We start from the raw sequence: 13,400 nt of genomic DNA, 5'->3' as shown, positions 1-13,400 counted from the left end.
AATGGTCTTTCATCGCCCCCTACAGATCTATATGTGCTGAGGCTATAAGGTCTACATTAGTTCCTAGTAGGCCTCTTCTAATTAGCCCAGGCAGCTTTTGAGAATTCGTGTAGGCCAAGCCTACAATTATTCTTAATTGAACTAACATTTGAATGATGACAGTGCAAGTGTCTATAACTCCTGAAATAAATGATGTAGCATATCTTTAAGCTAACAAGCTTTATAGGTTTGACGGAATGTCTGTCTGCAGCAGCAATACCCTACCTGGCCAACAGCAAGCGACAACGAGCAACTACAGAGATTACCCACCCCCACAACACACCTGCTCGTGATGCAGGATCACATCAAGGCCGTAGCCATGGATTCAACATTGGGGGGGAACAAAATCTGCTGGGGAGTCTGAGGGTCCCCCCCTGAAAACTTTTTACTTTTAGTTATGAATATGAGAATCTTGTTAATTAAAATGATAATGTTGGACAGCGTGCGTGGTTACCTGTCGTAGCGTAGCACATTTATATTTTATTTATATATCAATATATTGGGGGGGACATTTTCACCAGATTTGAATATTGGTGGGGATGCCCCCCCCCCAATATATATTATTATTACAGCCCTGGATCACATAGGCTATTTGACATGGGCCACTTCTCCCATATGACAGGTTTATTATTAAAATAACAATTCACCAACAACTGAAGAAGCCATCTGAGTTTTCCTACCCTGCATTTAATTCAGGAAAAACCTACGCAAATGTTTTGTGGACCGACCGACCAACATAACAGACAAGCTATAGAGTTGCTGGTCGCTGCTTAAAAAAAAAGTAGGGCTATAATCCATAGCCTCGAGTACACTGTCACTCAGTGTAGCTATCAAGGCCAATCCTGGGGAGAGACCCTAGCCCATCAACAGAGCTGTCAAACAGCTATAGACCAGCGCAACGGGTTGCCAGGGCGACAGAGCCACCGGTGGGGATTCCCTCGAGGCTGGCAGACAGACAGGCGGGCATCGCCGGGGAAGCCAGTGTCTTGGCGAGCCGCCTCGCTGGCAGGCTCGTGGAAAAGGCGGTTGGCATCTGAACTAGTCTGCTTCTTTTTCGTCTTCTTTTTTTGGATGCTTTGGCGAGAGAGAAGGAAGATCACACACGCTGACGGCCCCCTCCTCACCCCTACTGTGGAACGAACGAAGTGCTGGGGAGAGAAGAGGGCGGTGGGGATGATTGTGAATGTGCAGTTGTCTGCAGATGCTTTTATGTGAATACAGGGGGGTTAATAAGCGTAATGTGACAGTGCTGGCGGCGTGCTGGGCTATGGAGCTGTTGTTGGTTTTAATTAATAACAGACGTTTGATGCCCACGTCGCTGTTGAGGGGGACTGGCCCAAATGACCCTTGATGGGTGCTCTGATGATTTCGAACTTTGAGCTTCATTCCAGAACCCACTGAGACCGCGGGTGCGCGGGGAGATGCTCAGATTACTCCCGACATCTTTTGACAGTGACGTCCTGAGTCCTCATTTTATAAAATAAACCAGGTCATGAGGTTCAACCCTGGTAGTCAGATAATGTAACATATCATTAGGCTACTACTAAAATCAGACTGTATTCTTGTTTGCATTCCGATAAGGATGTAAACGACTGATAAGAGTATTTAAAGAACGAGAAGTTTCTTGTGCAATCACCGTGGTTAAAAATATTTTAAAAATTGTGTTGTAGTAGGCCTGCCATATACAATGAGTCTAGACGTGACAGATCGATATTGTTCTGATTTAAACAAGAACTAGGCTACTGAACACAATGGCCATGCTTTAAGTATCTTAACCAGACATCACCGAAATAGAACATATCATAAAACAGTGCCATAACAGGTAGGTGGGCTATTAAAGCTGTGTGCTGGAAAAACTTTGAGAATCAATAGTTGGGGTTGTCGTGGTCAACTAAAGTTATTTTGAGTGTCTTTACTGTACCTCACAATATCAAACTGTTGTTTCTTATAGGCCTATACACTCTTTTGGGTGATTATTTGGGCAGTGTGACACATTGGCCTAACTGTGAAATACATGGGAGACCTGTGGAGCACAAGGAACGAGGAAGCACAGGAGTATTCATACATAATATTAAGCTATTTTAAAAATAAGTTAAATATCCTGCTTTTTATTGGATTGGATTATTAGTTCCTAGAAAACGTCCTCCTCACTTGTGTGATAGGAGCGTGCCACCTGGTGGACACACTGGTGACCTGCACCCTCACTGGACACATCCCCCCTCGCACAACTTGCTTATTCATCCATTCAAAACACAATTTGTAGAGAAATTGGTTTATGAAGTATAAACGCTCCCATTCACAAACAGAATTCCACAGGGTGTTTCGAATGACCCTAAAAGCATGAAACTGTGGTGTTGACATCACCATGAAAACAAGAGGAACACAACGTAGCACACCAACAGCACACTGCAGATAACCAGCACACAGTTGTCGGACATCTTACAGCAAATATCATTTTAATGGTCCCAGGTATTCTGAACAACTATGTGTACACTCATGTAAAAGAAAAAAGAAGATATGACAAAATCGATCACATCTAGAATTCCACTCAATCTTTAATCAAGACGGGATAACAAATTCTTTTCCAAAAAATCTGCAGTTTCAAAGGGCAAAAAGGGGTGAGACTAGGTCAGCTACTGAGGTCTTTAAAAACCTGTTCAAGTGCGACTGAAAACGTCCTGAACATTTAAAGGCAGGTCTCTTTTGTTGTTGTTTACAAAAACAGAGTGTGAGTGAGTGAGAAAAAAAAGAGAATCAAAAAGAGAAAGAAAAATAACTGCTGGCTTTTTTTTTTTTATCTCTCGAGAGGAAGAAAGTCCGCTGAGCGACAACGACAACACCGATGACATCATCAAACGACACCGACGGCAGGTCCGCAACGCGCTGTCTTCTGCCTGGTCCTAGAAACTAACGTTAAAAAACAACATAAAAACAACTGAAAGAAGAGAGAGAGAGGGGGAGGGAGCGAGGGAGAAGAATATAGCAGAGGGAGAAAACTAAACAGGACAGGGCTGCTGGGGGGGGTCGTAAAGAGGGCGGGGGTGTGAGTGGTGGTTCTGGGTCTGGATTGGCCGGCCCCGTTTGGGGTCGCTGCAATGACCTTCCCTGAGTAGGGGGCGGGGCAGTGGGTCATGGTACGAGCACGCAAGCTCTTTGGGGTTTCAGTCTCTCTGTGTGTGTGTGTGTGTGGTCTTTTACCCAGTTCTTAGCTTTGTTGAATTATAAGTCTCCAAATCAAGTCTTGTTATAGTCTGACGGTGACACTCCTCATCTTCTCCTCTCCTTCCTGTCTCTCTCTTCCCTTCATTCATTGGGTGGTTCCCGGCTCCGCCTCCCGATTGGCACTTGCATTATGGGATAGTCCAAGGAGGCTTGTTTCTAAACAACAGTCTGCTCCTCATTGCATCCCCGCGCCCCCCTCCCTAAACCCGGAGGGAGGGGTGGTGGAAATCATTCATTAGTTTACAAGTTAGTTCATTCCTGTGTTGAGTCTGTGGGCGGGTGAACGAGTCTGGCGTCCAAGGAGCACCAGAGAGAGAGAGAGAGAGGGGGAGGGGGGAGGGAGGAACACTAATGTTCTCTCTAAGAGCTCAGCCTAGACTTCTTGGAGAGGGGTGGAGTCTCTCCTTTACTGTCCGCGTCCTCTTCCTCCTCCTCGTCATCATCAGGGTAGTCCACCAACCCCACCTGACACAGACAGAGAGCCAGACAGGAAACAGACAGGACAGGAGAATCAATACAGTTTCACAACTGTGGATGCACAGTTGCCCCCCCCCCCCCCTGATGTACAACAATATGGCATTGCCGTAGTAACACCCACCTTCATGGTGACGGGCGGGCTGGGCGGGGAGTTCCTGGCTCCGGAGCCGGGGGACCCTGGTGACCCCGGCGAGCCAGGATGCAGTGCAGCGGAGGAGGGTGGGCTGGACAGGCTGGTCTTGGTGGATCCAGAGAAGGAAAGCTTTAAGCTAGGGCTCTGACGACCCGACAGACTAGACTTCCCCAGAACCTCCTTGTCATCAGATTCCTTCACTGAGAGAGAGAAGAGGAGGCGGTGTTGTTAGGACACAGTCACACTGCTCAGTCCAGACTGAAACTGTACAATAATATAATGTCCAATATTTTTTTGGTTCCGTGATAATTTTAGGTTTAAAACCTAAACATGGGGGCAATTAAAAGCTTTGTTCAGATAAAATCATTCCAACTATCACACCAGTCTCCTATCAGTCTCTTCTGCTCCCTCCCTCTCTCCACCGCCAGTACCAGTACCAGTACTTACGTTTCTTTCTCTCCATGAACTTGCTGATGGGGTCCATGAGGTCTTCCTCGCTCTTCATCTTGTCCGAGGGCGGCACCACGGCCTCGCCGTCCTCCAGGTCCTCTTCGTCAGTGTTGAACCACATCTCTTCCTCGTCCTCCAGCGTCCGCGCATCACGCCGGAACCGGTGGTTCCTCAGGATGGAACGCATGCTGGGAGGAGCCATGGGGAAACACAGGGTACGTTAGCCAATGGGACTCATAGAAGATTATTAACAGGGAATGTTAGCAAATGCTGGTCTTGCCTCTCCCTCAATCCCTTTCTATCTCTACCCATCTGTCTCTCCCTCCCTCCTCTCTCCCACCCTCCTTCCCTCTCTCCCTCCCTCTCTCCCACCCTCCCTCCCTCTCTCCCACCCTCCCTCCTCTCTCCCACCATCCTCCCTCCGTCTCACCTGTCCAGTTTGGGGTTGTCCTGCCTCTCCCTCTGCTGCTCGTAGCGCAGCTTGAGCCCCTTGAAGGTCTGGACGTAGTTCACATCCTCCAGAAGCTTCCAGTAGTTCTCTACTATGTGAGCTGTTAAGGACTTCACATCCTCCTGGGAGAAACGGGAGCCAGAGAGGGATGGAGGAAAGGAGGACAGGAGAGAGGGGGAGGACGGCAGGGGAGAGACAGAGGGAGAGGATGGAGGAGAGGGGGAGGGAGAGAGAAAGGATGGGGAGGGAGGCAACAGTACCAGTCTTGTTTAGTACAAAGCGCCTACATAATAGGTATATTACTCCTGTCTCTACCATGTGGTTGTTTACTACAGAGACAGACCAATACAGGAAGGTGGACATCCTATTCAGCAAAAGAGGAGGTTCCACAGACCCCACGAGGCTGTCGGGGAGGGCGGTACTCACCACACGGACATACTCGAACATCTCAATGATGGCGGAGTTCATGAGGTTGTAGCGAGAGCCGTTGTCGAGGAAGGCCTTGACCACGGGCTCAAACAGGAAGTTTCTCATGATGTAGCGGTTGTAGAACTCATCCTTCAGACCGATAATCCTCCGCATGAACCGCAAAGCGCCTGGAAGGGATGGAGGAGAAGGGGGGAGAGGGACGGGGGGATGAGAGGGAGAAGAATGGAGAGAGGGAGATAAAAAGGATGAGGGAAAGGAGAATACATACTGTCGTCTATGCCTATGGAAAAAGACAGACTATGCCTGCATGTGTTTCTATGTTTATGGATGTGTGTGTGTGGGGGGGGGGGGGGGTGAGCAGGACTCACAGAGAGCCAGGAAGGCATGCTGGGAGGCGGTGAGAACCAGGACCCTCCTGAGGATGTCCTTGTTGATGATATAGTTCTTGATGTGGTACGTGTGGTGCTCCACGCAGAAGGTCAGCAGCTCCAGGATCAGGGCCAGCAGCTGGGAGGTCTGGAAATCATCTGGGGGAAGAGGGGTGGCCATCACTGTGTGTGGAGACACAAGGCACAGACTCACCTCATCTTGTTTGCGCTGTGTGACGGGGAAATTCTCTCTCTCTCCCTCTCTCTCTCTCCCTCACACACACACACACACACCTTTGCTGGGCTTCTCCTCCGTGGTGTTGGCCAGCAGGGGAGCGGAGAGGACGTGCATGCAGTGCTTGTAGAAGAAGCTGAGGAACTCTGTCTTCTCTGTTTTCTGCAGAGGGAGTCAGGCCACAAGTCAAGATTAGGCTTCCCGTCCAATAGGAACAGGCTCTCAGCCACATGTGACCAGCACAGCAAGTAGAGAGGGTAGAGAGGTGAGAGGTCAAGGCACTGACGTTGGCGGTGGCCAGCATGTTCTCAGGGTCCACCAGGGTCCTCAGCAGCCCCATCAGCTGCACGGCTCCTCCCAGCTCCGGGTCCGTGTCACAGATCATGTGCTCGATGATCAGGTTGATGAGCAGGATGTCCTGGAGGAGAAGGGAAGCAGACGGGGGGGGGGGGGGGGGGGGGGTTGAGACCAGCATGAGGCCAGACGCTCCAGGGACACCACTGCCCATCAACAGCAGCTCAGGGGGAACTCACGTCGTCGTTCTGCTGGGATTCCTGCATGACGAACTCGCGTACCATTGCTGGATTATACTCCACCAGATAGGAGAAGATGTCAGTGGCTGCCCCACGCACCTGCACGTCATCCATCCCCTGACACACACACATAAACAAACTGTAAAGGACAAAACCAAGCACTTCCCTTAAATCACATTGATAACTTCCTAAGACGTGTTTGTCCTCTCCTCAGCCACTCACCAGTATGACTTCCAGAGCCGGGAGAATGCCCATGTTTGACAACGTCTTGAAGAAGGCGTCTCTGTTTTGAGGTTGTAACGTTTGGGAGAATGCGCAGAATTCCTTTAGAAAGTTTACCTTTGCGACAGAGGAAAAAGAGGTCTGATTAGGCAATGAGTTATTGCATTTCAGGTTAAAAGTCTGTCACTGCAGGAAATAAAGCGCTAAAATCATGGTTGAAGTGAATGGATTTCAGAATAAAGGTCACTACAGAGTTGTGGGGCGTACCAGTTCGTGTCTTTTGTCGTCGTCTGTGGCCTCGTCTGTGAGCTGTGCAAAGAGGTCTGTCAGGAACTTCTCATCGTCCTGAGGCAGCCACGGGGAGGAGAGGCAGCCACGGGGAGGAGAGGCAGCCACGGGGAGGAGAGGCAGCCACGGGGAGGAGAGGCAGCCACGGGGAGGAGAGGCAGCCACGGGGAGGAGAAGAGCAGAAGATGAGAGGAAAGAAGGGTCACTTCAAACATGAAGCAGATCCCCCGAGATACAGAAGGATGAGGTCGACCTCTAACCTCCTGACCCTCTGACCTTCCCAGTCAGCTGATGGGAGAGCGGTCTACCGTAGAACACACCCCGCTAGTCAGCTGAGTGGAGACGTGGTTCTCTTTCACGGTGGCATTTTACAATTTAGTCATTTCTCTCCAAAAAGCCTTGCAGCATATAACTACATTTAGCTACAGTAAGTGAACCGACTGCCTTCCAGCTATCATCAGCACAGCCTTCTGTACTAGCCTGCTACCCCCCCATGCCTTGTTGTGTTCTATACTCTGTACTAGCCTGCTCCCCCCCATGCCTTGTTGTGTTCTATACTCTGTACTACCACTGTGCCTTGTGTTGATTGATTTCCATGTAAATATCAGTGGGACGACATATTTCAAACAGCACTTCTGTAAGGACCCCCACCACACACACAACTAATTTACACAGCGCTACTCCGTGGTTTCCACGGAGACTGGGTACACAAACATTGCCTAGTTGACACAGTGCAAAAACAAAAGGTCACATGATCATAAAACCAGCCAATCATTCACCACGAGCAGGACTTACCGGCACAACTAGTCAGAACACAGAACAACAAACTCCCAGCTGCCCCAAGGCTAATGAGTTACAAAGAGCATGTCCCCTACAACGTTTAGAGTGCCTGATTCACAGACAACAACATTTTACTTAGGGGGTGTAACCACACACACACACACACATCCAGAGTGCATGCACACACTAACATGCACACATATACACAAGCATGACCACTTATCTGGAGGGGATAGTGTGACAATGTGTTGGTCTCACCTGCAGCATGCTGACGATCTCCACCTTATTGAAGAAGATGAAGGAGTGGAGAGTGGAGAGCATGTTCTCCTCAAACACAGAGGGCGTGGGCAGCACCATGTCCTGGATGTACTGGACCCGGTATGTCTGGTGGATCTTCTGCCTCAGCTCCGGGTCAGAGATGGGGATCACCTCCTTGAAACGGGCCGTCTTGGTGAGGAACTCGCGGTGGCGCCTGGGCTGCGGCAGGGCCGGGTCGAACTCCAGGCAGCCGATGACGTCCATGATGCACTCCTCCGAGAACATGACCTCGAAGAGCGCAGTGCGGTTGAGGAGGAAGATGCCCTTGATGATCTCGTACAGGTGGTGGAGGCCCTCGCGGTTCTCCAGGTCCTCGCACACGTGGAACAGCTCCAGCAGCTTGCGGATGTAGCCCTCGTTCTCCACGGCAAGCGCCAGCTTCTCGCGGCGCAGCGGCGAGGGCAGGGAGGACGCCACCATCTCCGCCAGGTCCTCCAGGCGGCTCAGCTCGCAGGGCGGGAGCTCCAGGCCCGGGGACGACATGTCATCAAAACGCTCCTCCTCGGACTCATCCACCAGCTCCTGGGTGATGTCCACCGACGGGTCCTTGCCTTGGACCTGGGGGACGGGGGGGGGGGGAGGGATGAAAGAGTAGGTGGTGGGGGAGGACGGGAGGCATGGAGAGGAGAGAGATGGGGAAGGGGAGGAGGGTGGTGGGGGAGGGGTGAGATGGAGGAGGGGGTGCGACAGAAGGGAAAGTAAGATGTGGGGGAAGGGGTAGACATGGGGGAGGGGGGTGGTAATAACAGGAATAGAGAGGAGACACACAAAACATGTTATAAAAGGTTCATTTGACATAAGAGAAAGGGACAGCGCCAGAAAGGGAGAGATTAGAAGATTGAGAGATTTAAGATATTAGAGTGACAAACAAACGGACAGAGAGGGTGACACAAAGCAGCAGGTTGCAGTTAGCTACCAACCTGGCATATCTTCTCCCAGATCTCATCACACCCAGCCTTCTCCTGGAAACTGAGTGCAAGGTCATAGTTCTCAGCCTCCGACCACACTATCAACGTGTCCTGGGGTCACAAGAGCACACAGTAATTATAATCATAAAATATGAAAAAATATATGTTGACGCAACAAAAGACACTAAATAGTGTTAGTTTCACATTCTAACACTATTTACCATTCATTTCCTCTGAGACAAGGAGTGTGTTTTTCAATCTATGAAGCTACACCAACCTGCTGTTTCTGGTAGGCTGTGTTTGGGTTGATTTTAGACTCCAGCAGAAGGGAACCTGAAATACAAAAATTACACAACACTGAGTTGGGGGTGCAGCTACATCCTAGCATACAAGGGTTCAAAGCAAAAGCGACATAAAAGCACCCAAGATGGGGTTTGTATGCCTTGTTTGCAAGCTACACATCTCAATTGTCCTTAGAAGGGATGGACGTGATTATGCATAGTCAAGGTGTTATTCCAGTGGGGAGAAAATATGCATGTCTTCATTGTCATGTAACTGTTTCAAGGTCGGTGTGAAGGTGTGTAACTAGCCATTTATTAAAGAGATTTATTTTCAGGCTGAGGCACGATGTGGTTGATTGTTGTGGTGACCGGTTTCGGTGTGAACAAATGAGTGACATGCAAAGGCTCTAGACTACATTTGTTGGGGTATAGACTTACCATCACTCTCAGCTCGAACAAGCAGAGACATTCCTTTCAACCTCTCTACATAGCCCGACGAGACGTGTCCGGTGCCACGGTCGTCCCATTGTCTGTCCTCGTTGAGGGTATAAACTTTGACTCGGCGACGGGTGTCCGTCATCCTGGCAGGTGGCCGTTGCCGCTTTCTCACAACTTTTGTTTACCCCAAGTGGTAACGCGCCAAGTCTTGTTTACTTGTTCTACCAATCTATAGTGGTTCTATTGGGTCGGGGTCAACGAGACCCTCGTTGTCAGTCAATATAATCAACTTCTCTATCTTATGGTCAATTATATGATGATCCCCGCTAGCTTCGTAAAAACCTCGTCTCGCGCAGACCCGAGGCAACGCGCCAGATGGCTGTTACACAATTCTATGTCAGTTTGGTTTCTAACTAATAGCTACACATTCTCTTGCAACACAACACAATCATGAAAAGGATGCTGTTTCCTACAAACTTTGAATGGGAAACATTCAAGGGAAGATAACCTGGCTAGGATCACTGGTTTTGCCAGCTATATCGTACTCTTTCAGCACAGTACAGACAGTACGCTAGCCCTAGCCACCTAGCAAGATAGCTAGCTAGTCCGCTAACTGCCTACGTTTAACATCTTATTGATAAACGGCAACAAAATCACAAACCATATACAACAACACCATAATTTGTCATTTCCGAAAAGCAATCAGTGTCACTAAACATTGCTCCCGATGTTGGTAATTGTGAGTATCAATAATACCCCAGCCAGCTATCGTTAGCTGCTATTTCTTGCCCAAGTATTCCGCCATGTTCTGGCTCGGGGCCGTGGAGAGACCAGTCTCTCTATTTACTGGTATTTGTGCATTCCAAAATTAAGCCGATGAATACGCAATACTTGTATAAATTCCGCAATGTTGCGTTTCACATTCTAACACTATTTACCATTCATTTCCTGCGTTGTACTTGGATAATTGCTAACTACCCCCCCTCTGAGTATTCAGCCATCTTGAATCCCTTCAGAAAGTCTGTACGGGGTTTCCAGCACAGCAACAACAGGGCAACCAGCCACACTTAAAGCGACAGTACGCTGTACAAACTGAAACTCCTCTACGACAGAATACTCGTCAGTTCTAAGTGCCGTTAGAAAACGGTGTGCTACATAAGTCATCAGACACAAATACTTATAGTACTGTACCAATAAGGCTTCCTTTATATTTTTATATAATTTGTAATTTTACTGCAATAGTTGGCAAAATCGTCCATTGTAATCTGTCTACACAAATTAGGCTAGTTTGAGAATGCAAAGTCAAAGACAATAAGCAAACAATCGTTTTCATTTTATTTAAATCAGATAAAATACAGATGGATCAAGGGGAACATGGACGATAGACATTGAAATAAAACCGTATAAAGTTTAAAAAAACATTTCAAAGACCCTCAAATAAAGAGTGTTTACAGTGGTGCAAAAATGGAAAATAAAACTACTGACATTACTTAATTCAAATCCGTATAAATAATCAGGAATTTCAGTCAATGGACATTTGTCATGTTTCAAAATAAGCAAACACATTTTGTAGCTATGTTTAAACTCAACAAGTCAAAAAAAAATAATATATACCCACAACCCTCCCTTTTCTATCAAAAAAATAAACAAAATGAAAAAAGGGCTCTGACAAAATGCTTGCCTCATTTTGGCTTCTTTATCCCTCTTCAAATCTTCACCAATAAATAAGTCCTTCAATCACCATCAAGCATTCCCCACAAGGAATAAAATCACAGGTGTGTCTGCCTCAGATGCCTGCAACCTCCCTTTCAATAGTCCCTGCCCTTCCCTCCCCAAGGTTCCAGACTCAAGTCACCTCTATGCACAGGTCTCAGATCAGGTGGGTCTTCTACCTTTGAGCGGTTAGTCAGAATGTGGACAGGGTGACTGATCCTGGATCTGTGAAGAGTGGGCAGCATTACTTCCAGCCTGCTGGGCCTGCCTGCGCAGCAGCACATAGATCTTCTCCTTGATCCAGTCCTTGTTGTACGGTTGGTACGTCTGAGTGTCTCCACGGTAACTGGGTGGGTAGCAGGGCAAACAATCACATATCATTTTTATTTTCATATTATTGTAATGTTAATATTGTTTATTACTATAATATAAATACTTCTTATTCTCAACATTTTGAGCTCATAAGTTTTGCCCTATACTTTGAACTGATTGGCATGTAATATAAAAAATCATTACTTTTGCAATATGTAACTATCAATCTATTGATTGTAACCTCAATCCAAAAGGGGCTCCTCTGACTGAACCCGGCCAAGCATTGCCTTGGTCACAGGTCTAGTACTTACACTAGACAACTCAGGTCTGCCAAGTCATCGATGAAGTCAAACAGCTGGCTGATGTCATAGGTGATGGAGGGCTGTTTGGGTTCATTCTCTTCAGGTGCTCCTCGTACATCTTACACACTCCTACAGGAAGCAAGGGGGATACAAAGGCAGCGGTTAGCTATGTAATGTTATAGCATTACATTAAATGTACAGGAAATTCCATGTTGCAGAAAAGAGGATATGGGGTATTATTGGAGACAATGTATAGTCTGGATGGTCAAGTGTAACATGATTATTTGTCTTGAAGGGTTGGTGACAAAAGTGAATCTGGCCGCTTTATTAAGGCTTACTCAGCCCTGTATAAAACTTTCTTCCAGCGAGGGCACTCGGGTACAACCTTGCTGGAAACTGTTCCACCCTCTACCTAAACTTTGTGAAGCTTTGTCTAGGCCAAGAAAAAAAAATAGCGCACAATTCATGGTGGTTTGAACATGCCCCGGTTCACAAACCGTCCTTGAGCCGTGTTGTCTACCCACCCTCCATGCACTCGTTCACGGACTCATAGTCAGCGTATGTGCGACCCTCTGGCCTCTTTGTGGGCTGCACGAGCAGGATTGTGTGTGACTGAAAAACCATGAAATACAAGAATCGTTAGTAAAAGTTCACCAAAATGTAAAGTTAAATAAGGGATACAATCTTAAACTAGCTATCAAGCTGTCTAGTTAATCGTTTGAGGATCAACTACTGTGCGTTTAGACGATAACATTTTAGTATGGAGACAATTCGCCAGTTAGCCAGTTTGCCAGTTAGCTACTAGTGCTAGTACTACCTAGCTAAGTACATTCATAATACATGGCTGACTAGCAACGTTAGCTTCTAGCTTTGCAGTCGGAGACCTAAGCAAATTTGTCTATAAGACGCCGTAAAGAGCTCGCCCTTACCATTTTCTCGGGTGTCCAATTAAGCTTATTTCTTTGATGAAGATCCGCAAATTCCGCGTTTAATTACTTAATAGTAAATATTGCCCTCCTAGCTCAATTGCAGTGCAGCTGTTATTCAGGAATTTGCGAGAAGGAGCAGATTGTTTTTCCGGTGGCAAGGTGAACATACATTTCATATTAAAAGCATTTGCTTGCAGTCCAAATAAAGGTCCCTTTTAAACATTTAGTTTACCGGTCACAAACAAGTTGTCAGTCTAAAACAAAGTACACAAATAACGAGATAAAACATAACATTTAGTTACTGAGTTTGGTTTATTTATATTAACAATTAAACAAGGCACATACACATGTTTCAGCATTTGATTACATGGAGAGAAGTCAATGTGGAGACATTTTCAAAATCTTCTGTGTTGTGAATATATCTGGTTTTAAGTTTGATTTCTGCCCGTCTTTTAATTTGCCTGTCAGGCACTGAAATGTACATTGTAATCAGGATCTGCATCTGTTCATCCTGTGTTCTCTACAATATCAGCGACAGGCCTAGTTGGCCCTCACCCTCCGGCCCCTCCTGG

At 47.3% G+C, this 13,400-nt stretch overlaps 3 protein-coding genes across 5 annotated transcripts in view; all 3 read right to left on the bottom strand.

Moving 5' to 3' along the window:
- Nucleotides 1–2,569: 2,569 nt before the first annotated feature.
- Nucleotides 2,570–10,607, bottom strand: smek1 (SMEK homolog 1, suppressor of mek1 (Dictyostelium)). 3 transcript variants are annotated; one of them, XM_062467041.1, is made up of 15 exons: nt 9,573–10,607; nt 9,131–9,186; nt 8,866–8,964; nt 7,886–8,503; nt 6,827–6,904; nt 6,560–6,676; nt 6,338–6,454; nt 6,091–6,222; nt 5,864–5,966; nt 5,570–5,752; nt 5,199–5,368; nt 4,752–4,894; nt 4,319–4,509; nt 3,860–4,071; nt 2,570–3,726 (listed from the first exon to the last, which is right to left on the bottom strand). In XM_062467041.1, the coding sequence occupies exons 1-15, from the start codon at nt 9,712–9,714 to the stop codon at nt 3,622–3,624; spliced, it is 2,466 nt and encodes an 821-aa protein (XP_062323025.1). In that variant the 5' UTR covers nt 9,715–10,607; the 3' UTR covers nt 2,570–3,621. The 3 variants fall into 3 exon arrangements, with proteins under 3 accessions (XP_062323025.1, XP_062323026.1, XP_062323027.1); XM_062467042.1 differs by having other exon boundaries at nt 4,752–4,891; nt 9,573–10,606; XM_062467043.1 differs by having other exon boundaries at nt 5,570–5,728; nt 9,573–10,606.
- A 283-nt stretch (nt 10,608–10,890) lies between these two features.
- erh (ERH mRNA splicing and mitosis factor) lies at nt 10,891–12,999 on the bottom strand. Its single transcript, XM_062467235.1, is given in 5 exon segments — nt 10,891–11,631; nt 11,909–11,981; nt 11,984–12,028; nt 12,424–12,511; nt 12,829–12,999. Coding segments are annotated over 5 exon segments (366 nt in total). The 5' UTR covers nt 12,832–12,999; the 3' UTR covers nt 10,891–11,474.
- Nucleotides 13,000–13,368: 369 nt separating this feature from the next.
- paplnb (papilin b, proteoglycan-like sulfated glycoprotein) overlaps nt 13,369–13,400 on the bottom strand; it is a 4,903-nt gene continuing 4,871 nt past the window's right edge. Inside the window, 1 exon segment of the mRNA XM_062468081.1 lies at nt 13,369–13,396. Within this exon segment, the coding sequence (XP_062324065.1) occupies nt 13,369–13,396 (28 nt within the window).

The sequence above is a fragment of the Osmerus eperlanus genome, chromosome 8, assembly GCF_963692335.1.
Source record: "Osmerus eperlanus chromosome 8, fOsmEpe2.1, whole genome shotgun sequence".
NCBI lineage: Eukaryota > Metazoa > Chordata > Actinopteri > Osmeriformes > Osmeridae > Osmerus > Osmerus eperlanus.
This window is presented reverse-complemented; position numbering and strand designations above follow the sequence as displayed.

Coding starts and splice junctions, on each gene's coding strand:
- smek1 (XM_062467041.1), bottom strand. CDS start 9,714: ATGACGGACACCCGTCGCCGAGTCAAAGTTTATACCCTCAACGAGGAC. Junction 6,677..6,826: donor ACGACAAAAGACACGAACTG/GTACGCCCCACA, acceptor TCTGTCGCAAAG/GTAAACTTTCTAAAGGAATT. Junction 5,369..5,569: donor GCATGCCTTCCTGGCTCTCT/GTGAGTCCTGCT, acceptor CATCCCTTCCAG/GCGCTTTGCGGTTCATGCGG.